The 21,021-nt window shown below is 36.2% G+C and overlaps 1 protein-coding gene across 5 annotated transcripts in view; it reads left to right on the forward strand.

Annotated features, from left to right (window-relative positions):
* The window catches only part of PTPRC (protein tyrosine phosphatase receptor type C), a 64,476-nt gene extending 43,956 nt beyond the window's left edge, over positions 1 to 20,520 (forward strand). For all 5 annotated transcript variants that reach the window (XM_053985532.1, XM_053985535.1, XM_053985536.1 and 2 more), the window contains 23 exons: positions 222 to 347; positions 981 to 1,115; positions 2,261 to 2,419; positions 4,503 to 4,699; positions 6,428 to 6,488; positions 7,154 to 7,262; positions 8,117 to 8,148; positions 9,295 to 9,410; positions 9,931 to 10,021; positions 10,118 to 10,194; positions 10,432 to 10,468; positions 10,891 to 10,988; positions 11,862 to 11,987; positions 13,404 to 13,561; positions 13,930 to 14,065; positions 14,624 to 14,773; positions 15,199 to 15,289; positions 15,619 to 15,752; positions 16,602 to 16,736; positions 17,053 to 17,175; positions 17,596 to 17,774; positions 18,446 to 18,581; positions 19,330 to 20,520. In XM_053985532.1, coding sequence (XP_053841507.1) covers positions 222 to 347; positions 981 to 1,115; positions 2,261 to 2,419; positions 4,503 to 4,699; positions 6,428 to 6,488; positions 7,154 to 7,262; positions 8,117 to 8,148; positions 9,295 to 9,410; positions 9,931 to 10,021; positions 10,118 to 10,194; positions 10,432 to 10,468; positions 10,891 to 10,988; positions 11,862 to 11,987; positions 13,404 to 13,561; positions 13,930 to 14,065; positions 14,624 to 14,773; positions 15,199 to 15,289; positions 15,619 to 15,752; positions 16,602 to 16,736; positions 17,053 to 17,175; positions 17,596 to 17,774; positions 18,446 to 18,581; positions 19,330 to 19,605 — 2,882 coding nt within the window. In that variant the 3' untranslated portion in view covers positions 19,606 to 20,520. The remainder of the gene's footprint in view (positions 1 to 221; positions 348 to 980; positions 1,116 to 2,260; positions 2,420 to 4,502; positions 4,700 to 6,427; positions 6,489 to 7,153; positions 7,263 to 8,116; positions 8,149 to 9,294; positions 9,411 to 9,930; positions 10,022 to 10,117; positions 10,195 to 10,431; positions 10,469 to 10,890; positions 10,989 to 11,861; positions 11,988 to 13,403; positions 13,562 to 13,929; positions 14,066 to 14,623; positions 14,774 to 15,198; positions 15,290 to 15,618; positions 15,753 to 16,601; positions 16,737 to 17,052; positions 17,176 to 17,595; positions 17,775 to 18,445; positions 18,582 to 19,329) is intronic.
* Positions 20,521 to 21,021: the final 501 nt, after the last annotated feature.

The following is a 21,021-nucleotide window of genomic DNA, read 5'->3' on the forward strand; positions in this document are numbered from 1 at the left end:
CCTTTACTGATGAAAAGTAAAGGTCTATGCAAACTAAGTTAGTATGTAAGAACCTAAAATCTAATCATTGGATCAGGTTGTACATTTTTGTGTTTGGAATATCATGATAGCTTATTACAAATTATATCAAATAAATATGGTAGAGAAAATCTCAGTTAAAATGGTGCGACATGCTTTTGGAGTAGTGAAAAGTATTGATAAAGCTCTTCTTGTGTCTACAGATAATAGAACTTGTGGAGTGCTGGAAGGTTTATCGCCAAACCGTCGGTACGACTGCATTCGATCCATATATTTTAATGAAAGCAATGTTGGCAGCCGAGACTTCATCATATATACAGACTATGGTGGTAAGTGTAATGCTTACTTTTGGTTTACATTCCACATATTTCTGGGAACTCCTACTATGAAACCCATTATCTAGGTTTCCTGGGGTTAAAGATACAGTTTGAGCAGCATTCTCTGCCACACTCAGCAGCTTCTCCTTCAGCTCCTCCTTCCTGGTCTCTTGCCCTAGTGGTTGTTCTTTCATTGCAATCACCCTCTCAGTCTTCCAGTCGGAGCCTTTCTTTCCTTCCATCAGAGATCATGATTATTTTTTGTTGTTGTTTTGGAGACTGAGAACATGGTCAACTATATGGAATTTTGAATGAAGATGCACACACAAAAAAAATGCAGACCTAGTCTGTAACAAGTTTTAAATTCTTCATTTGAAGACATTGGACAATTTTAGTAAAATGTGATGTTGCTGTATTCATCTTGTCCTGAATTAATTAAATTTATGACATTACTGTAATATGATGCCTTTACATATACTCAGTCTATACTTATGTATACCTTCTTGAAATAGAGTACAAAAAATATTACATGTTGCTGGTATCTTGCTTTAGTGTCAGATGAAATTTAATCTAATTAATCAAAATCGGTCAAAAGAGGAATACTTTTATTTTCATTTATTGCTAGTTATTTTTCTTTTACAATAGTTCCAGGAGAACCAGAAAACCTTCAAATAATAAATAAAAATACCACAAGTGTAACAGTTAATTGGACAGAACCTAGGAACACTTCGAATGGTCCCATACATGGCTACTTTGTGAAATTCTTTGTGGAAGGCAAACGTAAGTATATTCACTGTTAAATAATTCATTGCATTACATAATTACAGAGCACCAGGTATAATGCACTGTCACGTTGTATTGGAGTCTCTTAAGACTGCAATTTATTTTTCAGACAAATGTTACAATTTCCTTCCTTTAAGGTTGTTCCAGTTGAACTTTCAGTTGAGAGTTTACCATGTGAGGACTTGACCCTGTCACCCTTCAGTTGGCACAAATGCATGGCAGTTAGGCATAAACATGTTTAGATGGGTATAGCCAGGGGATTGTCTTCTGCTGAATGGACACTCCTTCCAGATATGCTGGTCTAGGCCATCTTACATTTCAATGAACAAATTTGTATCCATTGCACTGGGATCATGTTCTCCAGGTGCAAGCTTTTCTTCAAAACAAGAACTGGAAAATAAGGTTTTTAATATGAAGAGCCTGATAATAATAAATATATATCAAGTTTAAGCTAGTCCTGGCTTGATCCTTTAGGCTTAATTCAGCCTTTCTGTTCACATACTGCAGGTTATGTAAACCTGGGCTGCCACAGGAACCGAAGGCTGTCATGCTCCTCTGCTCCTTGATGCAAATCATGTTTCCCATTCTCCAGGCCCCAAATTTGACCAAAACCCAAAAGGGTGGCAGCCCCACAAGCCAGTTTCTGTGGTTGGTTTGGCTTGGCCAGTGTAGGAGACGGAGGCAGTAATGTGTGGCTGCAGGGAGGCCACATGGCAGCAGGCAGAAGGCAGCACGGAAAGGCCATGGCTCCCCAGCTCCCCGAGGCACCGAAGCCCAGGGCAGTAGCTCTGCTCATGTTGCTTCTCATGCAAGTCTGTTCTTCTGCTGTTTGCCACTCCTGGAAGCACGACTACCACCACATCTCAGGCATCACACCAGGAGAGACTTGCTCAGTGTGCACTGACACCTTTGTACTTAACCCTTCCCAGGCTGAATGTACTCTTTATACGTAAATACTCTATGTATTTATGTATTTCCTCTTCTTCCTGAGCCTTCACTTAGCATTACTAAGCAAAGCAACCAGATTAAGGTAATTAAAATAGAAGTACACGTGACAGTGGTTTCAGATAGCTCTGATAAATTGTAAGAGTTCCTGTGCTCCTAACATAGATTTAATTAATTTTATTAATTTCATTTTTCAGCGTTTCACGACACAAAAATCAACACAACTCACTATACTTTCAACGGATTTGAACCTTATACCAATGCTTCTGTATCTGTGATTCCATATACAATCAACAAACACAATGACATACTTGAAGGTAGAAGTAAAAGCTGTGCATTTGTAACAAATGCAGGAGGTAAATCTGTTTGCTAACTGTTATGACCTAGGCTGATACTAACACAAAGAATTTGTATTTTCCTAGAGTAATACATTATATTTTATACATAGTATTACTGTTTGCCAAGAAACTGATTAAAATGAAAATAATTGTACTGACATTCATATAATTAGTGTCCCTTTTAAAATTACTTAATGTTGATCTATTTTTTAATTATGCACTTCATATTAATATTTTATTATATATATATAATATATATTATATATATATATATAATTTTAAAAAGAAGATTTCATTAATTTCAAATTCTCATGAAATCTTTAGGAAGCATTATATCCCAATATAAAGAAAACATTTTGAATTAAACAAAAAGAGAATTTTAAAAGTTTGTTTTTAAATTTGTGGCATGAAAGCTACAGAGATGTGCAGCCTGTACCTTCTGTTGTGTAGTTACCTGTTTGCTTGAAGTAGACCCAGGCTACACCAACACTGTCCACCTGTAGTGGATGTCAGTTAGTTTGGATGTACCTGTATTCAGTTTCCAACATAAGGCTAAAGATGAAAAAATGTTTGCCAACCCTTCTGCTGACAGAAAGATCTGTGCATCTTTTTGGGGCTATCCTTTCAAATGTATAGTTTGAAGTATACAGGGATCAGAATTGTCACCTGAAGTCCCACCAAAAATAAAAAAGCTGATCAGTTAATTTACTGATATATATAAACAAGTTGATCTGAGAATTAACTGTAATACAAGTTTAAATATGGCTTTAACTTTTAGGCAGCCCTACTATGAGCATGATCATGGTTCTTTTCTCTATGAAAATATAGTCTGAGCATATTTTGAAGCCCCCACTTCCTGCATTCCACTTATTTTAATAACTCAGGTGAAGATTAAAGTCTTCAATATAAGTTTATGGTTGTGCAAACAACCTCATTCCCCTTATTTTTTGTGAAAATAACAAGTTGCATCATGAATTAATGGTATTAATTAGACCTTCTTCAGCTGTTACAACAGTTAATAAAAAGATAAGCAGGAAGTGGAAGAGTTTTATGGCTTCTTGAATTGAAGAATATATCAGTAGAACACAAGTCCTTGGAAGCAGGAAAACCCCTACATTTTATAAAAGATATTTTCATCTTCAACAAACACATTGCCTCCAGAAATGTTCACTTTCTCCTTGTCACAGCTCTTTCAGCAGCATGTGGAATAGGAATCTAACAGATCCGCCCTGTGGATAAAAATGATCAGCTATGATGTAACCTCACGCTCAGCCAAGTCAAATATCCTGCCACTCCTCACCTGGGATATTTGATCTGTTTATAGAGCCTTACAGGTCTTAGCTCTTCAGATGAAGAAAAAATCAGCTGCAGTTTTTGGGGTTTTATTTTTTCTCATTATGCTGTTTTGGAAGTTGACATCATTTTGTAGAAAATTTCCATGGTGGTGTTCTACTGAAATGTGGCTACTGAAATGAGGTTGCCTTACAAAGGCTGCCTCATTTTACTTTCTGAAAGGTTTTATCAGCTCATAGTGAAAGGTCCCTTGGCTGTGCCCCTCAGTGTGAAACCTGCAACATTTGCTGCAACAGAAGAAACTAGAGTTTGAAACCACAGATTAGATTTAACAGATTCTGTATCATTAAAAATTTTTGTTGGCTCTAGGCCAGACTTAAGTATAAGGACACTGTTCCAAATATTAGAATATACTAGTGACTTCTGGGAGAAAATTTAATTTAAAATAGTTTTGAAACAAATATTCACATGGAGAACTCTTTTTTTTTCTCCTGTCTTGTCTGTTGCCCCATGTTCCTCAAATGAGAAAGTGATATCAGATGTAAGAGAGATTTGCCATCATAGTATTTTTGCAGTCTGACTGTCAGTAGAGCATTTCAGTTCCACTTCACATCTTTTTCAGCTTAGATAAGCTTATGATTAAGTCAAAGTTGATTTTACTTATCTTGTTAAATTGGGACTGAAATTTTTAAGGAAGAATATATAAAGTTATTGAGAGAAGACAGGAAACAGACATGAGCACATACAGCTCGAAATGTTGGGTGTGAAATGATGAAATAGAGCAAGTAACCCTTTTTCTTGTCTACAGTACCAGAAAAAGTGAATAATGTTAAAACAACATTGACAGCTGATAATGCTGTCCAGATAACATGCAAAGAACAAAGACAGTTTGGACCACATGCAGAATTTAAATTGATTTGGGAGAATGATGGAAAAATTGAAAGCGAAAGCAAATGTGAATTTAAAAGAGAAAATCTCTTTTACCTGACAAACTATACATTTAAGGTAAGTTAGTTTATTGGATTAAAATATATAAAATATTGCTGTATTTTCATTGTTTAATCATATTATGCTTGATTTTAGGGAAAGAAGGCAAATATGGTGTCAGAGAAGTCAATTTATAGCCTATAGGCCTTAGGTATAAAAAAGTAATTATTATTTTGGAACTAAAATGCATATGTGCCTAACCTATCAAGCAATCAATCCACATAGGTTCTAACAGCAAGAAAAATGCAAGCAGAATAGACTGTTTGTACTTGGCTCAGGAGAAGTTTGGGGTTTCCATAAGATTAAAATAGTTTCTTGATTATGACTGATAATTTAGTTTTTAAAACATATTCCGTTTAATGAATGAAGATTTTTGGTTCTTCAGGGACTAATTAGTGTAAAGCAGTTCAGATCCTTTTGCATGCCCTTACATCAGCCTCTTACAAGCCAGTCCTTCTGTCCATACTAAATACAGCATCCTCTGTTTACACACTTCACTTTCCTGAAGGCTTCCTGCAATTTTCTCATCTGTCAGGCATCTCACCCTTTTGGGGTTGCCTGCAAAACCAATGGTCTTATGTGATTCCCTTAATATGGCCAGTAGGAATATTTCTTATCTCCTGATAGCTCCTCTCAGTAAAGTTTAGACAAAAAAGTAACCAGTAAGAGTGATGGAGTTTTACTACTTTTAGGAAGCAGTTTTGCTTATTCCCCACAGTCTTTTCCTTCTTCTCTGATTTTACCTGCACAAATGTAGTTTCAGGGAACTTGAGTAATCTCAGTTTCATTTCAATATTTTGTCAGGATTTTCCCAACAGATTCTGCTCAGAGAGCTTTATATTTGAAAAGTAAAGATGAGGTCCTGTAGGAGCAAAAGATCCCTGCATTGTCCCAGTAGCCCAGGACCTCTGTGCCATTTAAGGTTTTTGTCCACCATTTTCAGTGAGCAGTTTTCCTTACAGACTGAATTTGCTTCTGCACCTCTAAATCCTGGCTTCTGCTTTGCACATATTTTGCTTAATTCTTGCCCAAAAACTGGAGAAAGCCTTATGGGCTTAGCTGGTAATGAAAGGACTCTGGTCAATTTATAGAAAACTCACAATGAAAAAGAAACCCAGTGTGAAATATTTGACTGCAACCTGTCTTTTAGATCTGACAGGAATTTCTATTAAGGAAATTTAAAACATAAATATTAAATATATGACAAAACATAAACACAATTGAACAAAGTTAGTGTTTTAATACCATTTAAAGTACCCAAAAATTAATTATGCAAGAAAACACCCTATTTAATTAAACTTCTATGAATTACCTACCCATACATAAATTTGTACTAAAACCATCAAATTCAGTGAACTATTTGTATATTTACTGTTGCAGAAAATGGGGTTTTTATCTATTGCACAGTTATTTTTCAGATTTGAGAGGCTTAATAAAAGACAAAATTGATTTTACTTTGAGATGCATCTGATTTTTATTTTGTAAAGTGTGCTTCCTATTTTTCTAAATTCTTTTTCCTGTCATCTCTATATTTTTGAATCCAGATCTTGCTGTAACTTGGGTAGAAACCTGAGCTGCACTATAAATGTCAATACAGAGATTGACAGCAGACACTGCTGTCAATGATGTTGTCAATAGATGGATGAATTTGAAAAATCCATTGTGCTTTGTTTTTTAAGAATTATATGCAGAAATTTTTACTTGTCATATCTGAACATCTCTATTATTGTCACCCACTGCATGCAGATCTTCGTCTTTAATGGAGTATACAATGGGACAGTAGTAGTGGGGAGTATAAAAACCAGATGTAAGTAAATATGTACAACATCTTTACCTTTCGATTTTAGCATAATATAAATAATGTAAATTGTGAATTCAGTTAAATTGCTCCTAGTTAAAAATCCAAACTTCCTGTTTTATAGTTAATATTTGATCTGCATTTGAAAAATATCCCCATTCAGTATTAATGTAGCAGATCATGTTGACGAGTCATTAATCATAACTCAGAGTTATTACACAGCTGTGGTTTCTTCAGGAAACATTCAAATGCAACTGGAAATTAATTTCTTTAACTGACATGATTCACTTTTGGATTATTTTCCTGTGTTCGGATCCTGCATTTCAGGAACTGAACATCTGTGACTTGGCAGAGGTTCCCAATTCCCAGATCAGGAACAAGTGAGAGCTGCACTGTACAGGTCACACAGAGCAGGAGACAAGCACAGTAATACTGAACCAGTGAGTTGTAGCATTTTGACAGATGGACATGGAGAATTTAAGGGAAAGTTTTCTTAATGAAAACATAAAATTCCCTCCTCTACTTTGGCATAGCAAACTCAAACCTGTTTAGTTTTTTTCTCAAATAAGACCCCAAACCAAAAATTGATGAGCACTGGTTCTAGGGAATATACAGGTTTCTTTTTTTTTCCAAGTCATTTAAAAATAACAAATGTATTCTTTTTCTGTTGGTAGATAATTCTAGAGCCTTGATTATATTCTTGGCATTCATGATCATCGTGACTGTAATTGCTTTACTACTGGTTCTGTACAAAATCTATGATCTTCACAAAAAAAAGCTTAGGTAAGCTTCATGTTTGTCTCCCTCTCTTACATAAATGGAAGGGGCATGGGGGTGACTTTTGGTTTTTCCACAAGATTTCACAGTGTGTAGTGACAAAATGTTACAAATTTGATGTTTCATTAATGGGAATGACTGGGAAAAGATATTCTTTTACCTTTAAATAATTTTAAAAGAAACAAATCTTTTGGTGTTTGTCAAACAAAACAAATATAATGAAATAGATTTAAAATCTCTCTGCTCTACCCTTGTTTGAGGCACAGAACAAAATGACTTGTCCCTAGTTTTGTGAAAAAAAAAAATCAGAAATATCTGGAAAACATTTCCTTCATGATTTAAATCAAAAGTAATGAAAATAATCCACACTTTCTTGGAACTCTCTTAAATGCTTGTTCACCCTAAACAATATCTCAGGGAGGTGTTGCTTATTACAGTGACCTCTTGATGGCTCAGCAGTTCTGTAGGACAGGATGGCAATAGAAGGATGGCCATTACATTCCCTGATGCCTGTGGCTACTTAGCATTTAAACTTACTATATTTTAGGTATGTGTTAGTTTTCTGTCACTAGCAAGAGAAGATGGTGTGAGCAGTCACTTCAGTGAAGAAATTAAATACACATTTGTTGTAGGTGAGATAGGCAAAATCATGCAGGCACTAAAGGTTTTTGATGTGGCCACCTTGTTTCTCTGCCTCAGGGCAGGAGGACAGGAGGACATGAATCCCAACCATCTCTGCATAATCCTGGGTGTGGCACGCTTGTTTACAGACAGCACTCTTGTTTCACTAACTTTATTTAACTTATTATCATATATATCTTACTAGTCAAAGCATTTACAGGAGCTTTTGCTTCTTACAGCAATTCTTCTGAAGGCGTGAACCTTGTTGCAGGTGAGTATCTTTATATATTTAGCAATTTATATTTATTTCCATTTAGCAAATGGAAATAAAATTAGTCTCAGGTGTTGCTACCACCTTTGGGTTATTTGCATTCTAGGTTGCATACACAGATTACAGATATCAACATGATAACACCTTATATGGAGGACAAAAATACTCCAGTAAATACATAGAAGAATATACTTGAGTGAACTGAAAGTTCATCAGTGTTTGAAAAGTTCTTATTTATTAGTCAATTAAAAACCCAATTACAGTTATCCTAGACAATGTTTATGGTATGTTTAACACTGAGAATAAATCCACAATAAAATCCAGTTTAAAAAATAATTTCCCTTTTCTGTGACCTTTTTCCAAAACAAGAGATTGAACATTAGCCAGTTATTTTTTACTGAAAAATTTTGAAGGCTTTCAAATCCCAAAGACTGAAAATTTTGTGCACCTTTTTGCACAAGATTTCAAAGCCTGTGAAGAAAGACAGGATCTGTCAATGCCAGAAAGCTTCATGAAAAACAAAAATTTAGAACACTAAAATTCACAGAAACAAACTACATTAAATGGGAAGTAGGACTGTGTTGAAATTCAAATCCATTTGCTTAGATACAACTTTTCAATGTAAATGAAAATTTAATATATGTCTAGTAAGAGGTGTTAAAACTTGTTCAATTGTTATTTTTTCATTCAGGATGATATTGCAGATTATTGCAACTCAGAACATAAACCAGAGAAAATGTGGAAAGAAGTTAGGTGATACATATTGTTATATTTTAATCACTGACAATAACTGACCAGAACTGAAGCAGAAGGCAAGGCTGTGTAACTTCTGTGGGTGTTGAGGCAGTTGCTGTGCCCTGAAAGTGACACCACTCTGTGCAAAAGTGTTGATGTGCTGTCCCTGCGTGTGGCCTCCTCCAGAGGTGTCTCCAGTCAGGCAGCAGAGCTGGAAAAGTTCTCTTATTCCCACAGCCTGTTTGCTCACAGCTGGCTCAGGCAAACACCAGTTTTATAAAAATAAATACACCAAGTTAAAAGAGTTTAGTTCTTTTGTTAATTTATCTGGCAGTTTTAGAATCACATTTACTGAAGTGTGATGGACATTTTCAATCTCAGTAACAATAAACATTTGACTTATTTACACAGTTAAAGATGATGACAAGCAACTTCTCAACATAGAGCCAATACCCTCAGAGCTATTGCTGGACACATACAAGAGGAAGATTGCAGATGAAGGGAGGCTCTTCTTGGAAGAATTTCAGGTTTGCCCTTCACTCAAAATATAACACAGGTTTTTATCCAGGTGGTTGGAAGAATTCCATCCAGGAGCATGTTTGAAATACATGTACTAGTTAGAAATAAATAAATAAATAATCTAGAAAATTGAGTGGATTCTCATCTAAGGTCAAATGGTCCTCAGTTAATTTTGCTACCAATCTCTCCCCATTTTAAGATGAAAATACTTTTTTTTCCTGAAGGTGTTCAGCGAAAGTATAAAGTATGTAGTCTAAATACTTTTCATCCTAAAGTACCTTTTAATACATACTTTTAAACTTTGTCTTACTGCATAGCCATGGGGATATAAATAATATGTAATTGTGGAGATATATGCTAACTATATTAAGGAGAAGATTTTTTTTAACTTTTGATATAAGAAATATATGAAGTAATATCTTATGCAGTATGTTACCTTCCAGATGCAGTAATTCCAAATGATTTCCATATTCATTTGACTATTTTAAATCGAGGCTTAACTAATAAAATTAATTTGGTATTTTACAGAGTATTCCTAGAGTCTTCAGTAAATTTTCTATAAAGGAGGCCAAAAAGAGCCATAATCAGAACAAAAACCGTTACATTGATATTCTTCCATGTGAGTATTTGTAATAATTTTGGCATGTTTTATATATGTTTGATTTGTCTCTGCCTTGAGATAATATAATTATTTTGGTTTAAATTATTTAAACAGATGACCATAACCGTGTTGAGCTCTCAGAGATGCCAGGAGATCCAGGATCAGACTATATCAATGCAAGTTACATTGATGTGAGTGATTTTTAATTAAAAAAGTCTCAGACACTATGGAAGAAATCTTGCAGTCTGTGCATTTAAAGCATCAGCACCTTGGAGGATTTCCATTGGGGTTGCTTTCACCTTTGTAATGTATTTGGTATAATTGAATTGTTGCATATTGAATTTATTTTTAAAGTTTATTTTTAAGTTAAATCTTTTAGATTGTTCATGCTTTCTATCTAAAAGTTAATAACAATGTACTTTTCACAGGGCTTCAAAGAACCAAGAAAATATATTGCTGCACAAGGTAATTTATAATCTTAAAAGAATATGCTTTCTTTATTCACCCATTTTTTAGAGTAGTAAAATCCTATTAGTAAGCTTAAAGGTAAAATGAAAATCTGACATTTCCACATTTAATATGACAAAGTTGTCAATGAGTTTTTGCTTAGGGAATTTAGTGACAATTAATAAATCGTACTTCAAAGACAGATTACTCATGTTGTATAGTTTTACACCAAAAGTTTTCATATTTCATAGCTATGCACTAAAGATACAGATGAGAGTTTTTAAATCTTATAGCCTAATGGCAGCAGCCATAATGAAATCAAGTGTATGGCTATTGCTTGCATGATCTCTAGTTAGCTCTTCAGATTGCCTGGATAAGCATGCAGGTGTTTTTCCATGTGGCTGCACTCTGAAAAAGTCCCTTAAATTATCTCCTTCTAGGCCCCAAGGATGAAACCACAGATGATTTCTGGAGAATGATCTGGGAACAGAAGGCAACCATTATTGTCATGGTGACTCGCTGTGAGGAAGGAAAGAGGGTGAGAAATATCCGTCCTTCCCTCCTTCTATCTTTCCATCTTTCTTTTTTCTGAAAACTGAGTGGATTGCTGTGCTGTGCTGAATTACATACTCTTCTTAAGTACTTTTATTTTTTCATTCTTCACTGTTCTCTCATTGTGGCAGAACCTGTGTTGGAAAGCATGCCAAAACAGTGTTGCCTTATGAGTTACCAGTCTTACCAGAAAATATCACTTTAGTCACAGCAATACATAGCAGAGGGTGAGCTTCCAAATTACAGCTAATTAATCCAGAATAGGTAGAACTGTAGCTCCTCATAGATCTGTCAGAAAAGGTATGGTTTCTATTTTTCTCCTGTCCATTCTGATAACCTGGCAGTGTCCTCAGTAGATCCTAGAAAGATTATTTTACCTCTGTTGCCTTTTTTTAGGTGGAAGGTTGGGTGCTTCTGGCCTGCTTTTGTTCCTTATTCCAGGTACAGCAGGAAGAAGGGGAGCTGCTGTTTTAGCTGCAGTTAAAGATGTTGACAGGCTGCAAATTTACAGCACACCCAATCTGATGTTACAGGCAGGCAGGAGCAACAGCCCTCATTGAAGACTGAAAAACAAGGCATGGAAGTAGCTGCAAACATTTCTCCAGCCATCAGGCAACAGTAGCTGTCACTCTTCATTGTTTCAACTAGTGTACAGGATTTTTTTTCCCCACTATGCATGTGAAGTTAAATTCCATGGCCATAAATTTCAGGTCAGAGACCTGAGTTGTTGGATATTTGGAATTGAAAAGTTGGAAAAGCTATACTGAGTTGCCATCTACTTTAAATTAGGCATTTTTCTAGCTCTCAGTTCACTGCTACTTCACTGCTGGGCTGCTTGCTTAACTTCATCTCTTCACAGAACAAATGTGCTCAGTACTGGCCATCAATGGAGAATGGGACTGCAACGTATGGGGACATCATTGTGAAGATCTATGAAAGTAAAACGTGTCCAGACTATGTCATTCAGAAACTGCACATCACAAATGTAAGTTGATTCAAAAGTGTGAGACTGACTGGAACTGGAGTGTCTATTTGGAGTCTGTATTTTAAGAGAGAAGAGTCAGCTCTCAATGGAAGATGCTGTGCTGTCTTTCCTAAGCATCATATAGCTTAACGGAAAATTTAGATGTACGTGTCATTTTTTTGCAAGAAATATGAGTTAGATATATATTTCCCAACTTCAAAAGGTATTTTTCCTTAATCCTCTGGAACCTACATTTAGGATTATACTGTTAATATGTTGCTAAGTGGTAAAACGTTAATACATACATTGCAATGTCTTTATTTATTTAGTTTGTTCTCTAACACAAAAAAATTGCTGCTTTGTGTGTATCTCAGCATAACCCTCTGCAACTAAAATCAGTGTGACTCATTGGTAACCATTATCTACCCTTCTGATAATTGTACAGTGGGACAATCACAAATTCTGGTAATCTCAAGTGTGTTTATAAATATAAGTGTTTTAAAATCACCATTTAGAAATGTGCAAAGTCATTAAGGCTGCTTAATTGCTCTCTTTCACACATCTGAATTCACATTAGTTGCCCTATGTGTAACTGAGAACAAAATTTGCCATCAAAGGCTAAATGCTCAGCTCAGGCCCTTTGCAAAAATATGTCAATGATAATAAATGGAGCCTAAATTATAGCTAAAAGCGTTCAGACTCAAGAGTAAATCTGCTGGCAGGTCTTCAGCAAAGAAACAGAATCCGCCCATCTTGATTTGTGATTACAGCTGGAAATTCCTATTCTGCTGTCTCATATTGCATTAAAATTTACTCAGGAAGTGGTCTGATTATAAGAAAGCTGTGGTCAGTGAGCAGATCAGGATGTTAAAAATTGCCTATTTATAAAGACATTGCTCTGTCCCTTAAGGAATCTGACGTTAGAAATGAGTGATTGCAGCAGGTTGAGGCTGATATTTTTAGAACTATCTGCTCTTTGTTCAGCTGACATCATATCAATAAAGATAAAATGGATATTGGTTGGGGAATTGTGGAGTGGTCTGTGGCAAGTGGAGACTTCTGCAGTCCTGGTAGAATAGTGATGTATAAATACTGAAACGATGGCAAACAACTATATGAATAGCTCTGGCATAACTGGATAACTCAACTATGAGTAAGAATTTTGAGGTTAATTAGTGGAAAAATGCCTGTACAGCCATATAAATCTTGGCCAGTAAAAGAATGTCATTGAGGGGGTTTTCTCATTTGGTTTTATAATAATGGTTATCAAAATTTATGTCCTCTTTTTTAGTCTAACAGCAACATACCAAAGTCCACTCAAGACTTAGGTGCTTTGGGCTTTAATCTAGTCACTTAGACTTATATATACATCTGTATACACATACTAATTTATATATAGATTGATATATATTAAAAACCACACTTCACTTTTTCTAGGGAAGAGAAAGGACAGCTGGAAGAGATGTCACTCATATCCAATTCACAAGCTGGCCAGACCATGGAGTCCCTGAGGATCCACATCTCCTTCTCAAACTCCGACGCAGAGTTAACACCCTCAGCAATTTTTTTAGTGGTCCGATTGTGGTTCATTGCAGGTAAATATATATTATTCTTTAAAAAATTTGGTAATGTTAAATGACTGAAATGAAGCTATTCAGAAAAGGGATCTGGCAAAAGTCTTTGTTTGATCCTAGATTTTGTGACTTAAACACTTTAAAATGAGGCAACAAAAGATACACAAGACCTCTTTTCTGAAGGATATGAAAGGTTGATAAGACCTGAGGATACACAGACTTTTGAGAAACAGCCAGATCAATGCTGGGCTGCTCTGGCTATAAACACCATATTTGGCCATGTTGGCCTTGCTTTCACTAAAAGATACTAAAAATGCAACCTCATCCTTGTTTGTGTTGCCAATTAATGCCATTGCCTGTCGATAAGCAAGTCCCTTTGTGCATGGCAGTGCCGGCGTTGGGCGCACTGGGACGTACATAGGAATCGATGCCATGTTGGAGGGGCTGGACGCAGAAGGCAGAGTGGATGTTTATGGCTACATTGTGAAACTGCGTCGGCAGCGATGCCTCATGGTCCAAGTAGAGGTATCTCCCTGAAACTCCTGTCACAACTCTCCTGTTTTAGGGCTTTTTCTGCTTCAGCAGTATTTCTCACAAGTGCATAGCTCAGTTCAGTTGAAGCTGTTCATAGAAAATACAGCTCTGAAAAGTATTAAAAGGGAAAAAATCTTCCAACTTAATTATTTGATTTTAGAAACTTCAACTTTTTAAGTTCAGAATTTAGATGAGGAAGCCAAGGAGAACGGCTTTTTGGCATACAATTAATAAATGCAAAACTGAGCTTGCAGAGTCAAACTGGATTTTTAAAAGTCTAAAATACATCTGCCCAAGTGCAATTTTCATATGAGTTGAGTACAACAAAAGTTATGGACTGATGCATCGCATGTTTTTAACTTACTTCAGCATTTTAAAGTTTTAACACTTGAATTTGATATCTTTTTAATGTTAATGCTTAATATTAATAACACTAATGATATTATCACAGGAGTAATCACTTTTAATAATGATTTTAAAAAGTGATTTTTTTTTTTTTTTTACTCTTTAATAACATCATGTTTAAACTCTTCAAATGTGAAACACCAGTCACAGTACATCCTTATTCATCAAGCACTGGTGGAATACAATCAGTACGGAGAAACGGAGATCAGTCTCTCAGAACTGCATTCCTCCCTTAACAATCTGAAAAGAAAAGACCACCCGAGTGAGCCTTCTCTGCTGGAGGCAGAGTTCCAGGTAAATAAGCTTTGCATTCCAGTTGCCCTTCCTTCCCACTTGTGTTAAAAATTGCCTTGCACATTAGTCATGAGCTAGAGAGATACCATAGGTGCTATTTTATTTCTCTGGCACAGAAAGTTTCTTTACCTTCATGAAAAAAAGCTGTATGCTAATGAAGTTTTATTTCTGCTTTGGTGTTAATATTTTTAAGAAAGATGGAGCTCACAGAATGATTACTTCTGTCTCTGTTCATGATTTCCTGTGCCATTGTACATGGTGTAGCAGGCATTTTTAAATGGTAGTTCAGATGTTACCAAAGTTTAAAGAACTAAAGTAAGGAGAGAGGTACTGCAAGATGAAGACTGGGTGTGAGAGTCCTGAGGAGACAATGATCTCAAGAACCATTTTAATCAAGCATAGTATCAAATATCCTCTTTCTTCAGCGACTGCCTTCCTATAAGGGGTGGCGGACACAGAACACTGGGAATCGGGATGAAAATAAAAGCAAAAATAGGAATGCCAACATAATTCCTTGTAAGTATTTTCCATTGCCTTATTTTATCCCACCTTGGCTTATTCTATCTGTTTTCTTCTATTAGAATTTTTTTTAAATGAGCAAATCACCTTATAGAGTAGTATTTGATTAGTTTTCTGAACACTGTAAAATTCTAAACTTCTTATAGTGATTAAAAAAGAAGATATGAGTTTTTGCCAATGTGAATTACTGGGAGTGTTTATTTCAAACAAGGTGGCCTTGGTTCTGCAGTCTATTGTGAAAGGACTGGCCTTTTCTATTCCCTTGCCTCCACAAATGCCATACCCAGGGGCCGTGTGCTGTGACAGTGACACTTTGTCTCACACAGATGACTTTAACCGAGTGCCCATCAGGCACGAAGAGGATTGCAGTAAGGAGGGTGAGCATGATTCAGATGAGTCCTCGGATGAGGACAGTGACTGTGAGGAATCCAGCAAATACATCAATGCTTCCTTCATAACTGTATGTATTTAGAGGATCCACTCTAGGCATTTCACAAGCTTTCAGCTACAACTCTTGTTCTCTTGTTGGCATCACAATAGAAAAGAATTTAGTTAAATAAGGGAGACAGAACTGATGGCTGATTGGCAAATCCCATCTATGTTTAAAACCATTAGCCTTCAGCTGGCTTCATGATAACATATATTTTCATTAGTGGGCATCTGTCTACAGGTGGAACCAGATTAATACTGTCCCTGTTAGTGAAATGTGACTATAGTTATTCACATGGATCAAACCCTACCAGTGAAAATTTGAGCCAACAATTTTTTGATATCATTATATATCTGAAGAAGAACAGTTATTGGTCATAAATGAAGCAACTGATTTTAATGGAATTACTAGATAGATTTCATTTATCTGAATCCTTTGAAATGCTGCACAGTTAGGTTACCTATTCAGGGTAAATGTATCTTTATTTGTAGGAAGCTCAGTGTGAACTGACTGGTGCACCAACTTTGTGTGGTACAAACACAATTTCTTAGTGGTAAAATTAAATGGCTGTGTAAAACTGAATGTGTTACCCCTTAAAAATATGCTTTTCAAAAAATGGCAGGGTGAGATCTCAGCCACTGCAGTATCAATATATCTTGTTGTCAGTCTGAAGTGATATTCTTCTTAGGAGGACTGAGCTTAGTGTCATTTGTGTAGTAGAATTCCTGTAAGACTAATGCCTACTGTGATAGGCATGTTTTCCCTACAAAAAACCAGGTTCATTAATTTATTTCACAGGGTACTCCTTAAATGATGAAATCTATTGTTTGACAAAGACATTTCAAATGAATTGAAGGAAAAAAAATATTTCTTTTATAGGGTTACTGGGGTCCAAAAGCCATGATTGCAACACAGGGACCACTGCAGGAAACTATATCTGACTTCTGGCAAATGGTGTTCCAAAGAAAAGTCAAAGTTGTTGTTATGCTGACAGAGCTGAAGGAGGGAGAGCAGGTAGGGGCATTGTCTGTACACTGACACACTGAATATCCTCTACATGCAAACAAAACACTGCACTGCACTCTCTCATTCCTTTGCTCAGATGTTTTCCATAGGATGAGGAATTTGCATTTCCAATATATTTTGCCCTATTATTTTCCTACTTAATTTGCTTTCCAATGAATTTTTGAGGGAAAAGCGTATGATGCTATATTTTAAAATACAATGGAACTCCTACTTTAAAGTCAGTACTGTCTCTAAGTGCAAATGGAAGGCAAAGCAAAAGGAGATTTGAGTGGCAATCACTGACTTGTATTTTTATCCATTTTAGGAACTCTGTGCACAGTACTGGGGAGAAGGAAAGCAAATGTATGATGGCATAGAAGTTCAAATGGCAGATGTCAACTCTGGTCCTAGCTATACCATACGTGCATTTCATGTTACACATCTGAAGGTAAAAGTTTCTATGCAAATTCCAAAACATGGTTTTCAAGGAGTTTTTAAATTTAAAAACAAATTTATAAACTTAGCCTCAAGAAAGAGAAGAAACAGTTCCCACTGCAGTTACCTCCTGCTCTAAGAAATGGAAATATTTTTCTCTTCTAGACAAACATGAGAAATGCTATAAATTATCTCAGGTTTTCTATTTAGTGAGTTGCTGAGATTGTGGTAGGGGAGTCTCAGGAGATCAGCTGTCTTTTGTACTTTCAACAAAGCTTGGATGTCTACCTACCTCATATTCATGAGGTAGAACTATCACCCTGCAGTTCCTCAGGAATATAATTCTTCCTTTGTTAATAAGCAACAACAGATTTACTGTGTGAATCTGTATTTTATCCTGAACAATAACCACATCTCCACTGCTGTTTTCCAGACAAAAGACACTCAGAAGGTGTATCAGTATCAGTACCATCAGTGGAGTGGCTGTGATGTTCCAGAAACCCCCAAAGATTTAGTCAGCATGATTCTCAACATTAAACAAAAACTTCCAGCCAGACCAGTCACTGAGGACAACAGGAGAACCCGCAGTGTCCCACTGCTCGTCCACTGCTGGTGGGTCTGAATTCAGCACACACATTCACCTAGCTCTAAGTTCTGGGTATACATAGCAACTGTAATTTTGGGATGCCTACCTTTTCTCACAAGCCTTTCCATGTGTCTGGAGACTCAACTCTCCCAAGAAGATTCCTTGAATTGCTCAAGCTTGGCCTTTTGGATTGTAGTGATGAAAAGAAAGCACACTTCTCTTGGGCAAGTGGGGGCACAGAGCAGGTGCTATGAGCAGCTCCTTTTGGCTTGTGCACCTATTTTATGAGGAAATGCTAGGTCAGAGTGCACTTGCAGGATGCACTAGTAAATATCCAGTAGAGTTTTTAGGATCATCTCTCACTCCAGGATACAAATGCACTTTTCTAGGACCATTTCCAGGAATAGCCTGGCATACCATCTAAGCCAGAAGATAATCCTGCTAACAGTAGTTGACTCTGTAAGGCTCAAATTTGGATATCCTTCTTCCCCTTAAGCAGTACTTCAGGTCCAGGTAGTCTCTAGATAAACTATGTCCTGTGTGAATCCTACATGTTAATTGTGACAATTTCAGTCCAGTAAAAAATGCTGTGGAAATATAATTCAGTATAAAGTTTTAAAAATATATCTAACACTTAGTCAGAAGACTTCTGATTTTACTTTGTAAATTTACATGTATATTTTGCATCATCTTCTAGTGATGGATCACAGCAGACTGGTGTATTTTGTGCTTTAATGACCCTTTTGGAAAGTGCAGAAATAGAAGAAGTAATAGATGTTTTCCAAGTAGTAAAATCACTTCGTCGCACCAGGCTGGGAATGGTCTCCACCTTTGTAAGTAAATCTTATGAATTAACAGGGAAAAAAAAGATATTATTACCATGATCACTAATATCCCCATAACCTTGGGTATAATTTCTGTACAGGGAGCACTGATTCTAATTAGAACATTCACACTCACCACCATTTGGGCAGTGGCGCTTGCTGATAGGAATGAAGGAGTCTGAGATACCCAGAGCTGCAATTCTGTACTGCAAAGGGTGTGTAGTATCAAATTACAAATTGCATAAATTGCTGTTCCTGCAGCTGGTTCATGAGGTACATGCAGTGTTCCTTCTGCAGCTGGGAGATGAGCTCCATTTGCAGGCTGGCAGCCACTGACTATTTTGTTTAGTCACTCCAGAGGAGCTGTGACACACACTGTGCAGTTACCACAAACCAGACCTGGGTGACATTGATATGGGCAGGTTATTACATGACCTTCCAGACTCAGTACAATACATGTTGTTTACAAATTAGGTACTCTAAAAACCATATTTTTGGTACTTTATGAACCAAAAGGGCACTGAGTGACAACTTGCAATAGCTGATGCAGTTTCAGAGATGTTATGTACACATGAAGTCAGAATAAACCATAGGAGCAACACTCTCTATGCTAAAAACTGTGGAAGTGCTTCATATGCAGTCTTGCTTGTCCAACTATATGCTACATTTCTAAAATGTAAGAGAAAAAAGAAAGAATGGATTAATTCTTGGACTCTGAGCCTTCCATTGACACTAACTTCTTCTCTTTATTTTTAAGGAACAATACCAATTTCTGTATGACACCATTGCCAGTACCTACCCTGTACAGAATGGACAAATAAAGAACAGCCAGCAGGAAGATAAAGTTGAATTTTGCAGTGAAATAGGAAAATCAGATCAGGAAACTGATTTGATCACAACTGATCTTGCCTCACCAAAGCCAGAGGAAACTGAGGAACCTGAAACACAGGATGGTTCGAAGGCTGCAGATAGCACAAAGGGAACAGAAGGCTTTACAAATGGCCCCACAACTGCAGTTCTAACTGAGAGCTAGACTAAAAGAAAGTGCTTTTTCACATGCAAAAAATCTTAAGCAAAATGGGAGGTATAAGATCTCTTCCTCTTCCCACTTTTTTTTTTTTTTGAAAATTTTAGTTATTTTGGGTTTTGAAAGGTACAAATTTAAAGGAATACTTGAAACTTGTAGAGAGTGACAAAGAACTGTGGAATTTTAATTTTTGTGTAGATTTGCATTTAATACTTCTTCAGAAACCTTCACTATTTTTATATTTTTACTTTTAAGAACATGTACAGTGTAATACAATGCTGAGGCATGCAAAGCAAAATTTTTTATTTCTGTAACAAGGAAAAAAGCAACTCATAACAAGATTAAGGTCTGTCCTCAAAACTACTAGCAAGTAAGTGAACCTATAGGCAAGCATATATTCTTGTATTTCAGGACTAATGAGAGCATTAATAATACTCTTGGGACTTGTGGGGGTTTGCCAAACAGTTTTAAGAGCTTATAATTTACATCATGTGGCAATTCCAAGGAATTCAGACTTATAAAGGATGTGTAAATCCTCTCATATCAATGCAGAATAGAAATTTTTGCATTTTTCTAACTGTCCTCAAGGTGTCCTTATTGCTCCACATATATTAATCTGATACTCCAATAGGAGTTTGGAGATCGGCATTTGATCATTGCAGCAGTTCTGGTGGAAAACACATCCTGTTTACTCCTAGAGCTTAAAATACTGAGTGCTTGCATATCTATTTCTTATGCTTACTTTTATTTAAAGGACTACTTCCATTAATGCCTCCAACCTCTTTTCAGAATTGGAAAATACTTTGATAATTTTACTTGTAGATTTTAATTGGTACGGGATATTTTTTTTCATAATGATGTTTTGTATGTTACAATTTTGATATTTTTACTATTTCTTGCTGGATTTTGGCCTGCTGTTTTCAGAACAAATAAAAAAGGTAATTAATAGCTGACAAGATGAAAATATTTTGTTCTCTAGTACTATGCAAACTGATCATTTACTTGTAAATGTATAAAATCTTGTGCTGTCCCATACATGGATAGAATTCACAAATGTCAGTAGGAAAATACATAATTTAATTCTTCTAAAACTGTGTGTACAGGTAAGTGCCATGACTCTCTCAGAACAGAGGAAAGAGGCTTCATTTTATTTTGCTTGAAGCCATCAAAGGAACAGTCACGCAACAGATTCACTGCTTATTCCTAATTTCTCATTACAAAACATAATTGAAATCACTTAGAGAGCTGTCTAAACAACATGTACAGTCACACTTGGTTAAAACCCTGATTTAATTGCACTGTTAGCCTAGATCAAATATATCATTCACAATTATCAGCTCAGACAAGTGCTTGCTGGCAGTCTTGCTTCAGAAAGTGGCAGCGAGCAGAGACAGAGCAGGGGGATTCCCCTTGGCTGTCAAC

Source organism: Vidua macroura, chromosome 9 (genome assembly GCF_024509145.1).
Source record: "Vidua macroura isolate BioBank_ID:100142 chromosome 9, ASM2450914v1, whole genome shotgun sequence".
Lineage (NCBI taxonomy): Eukaryota > Metazoa > Chordata > Aves > Passeriformes > Viduidae > Vidua > Vidua macroura.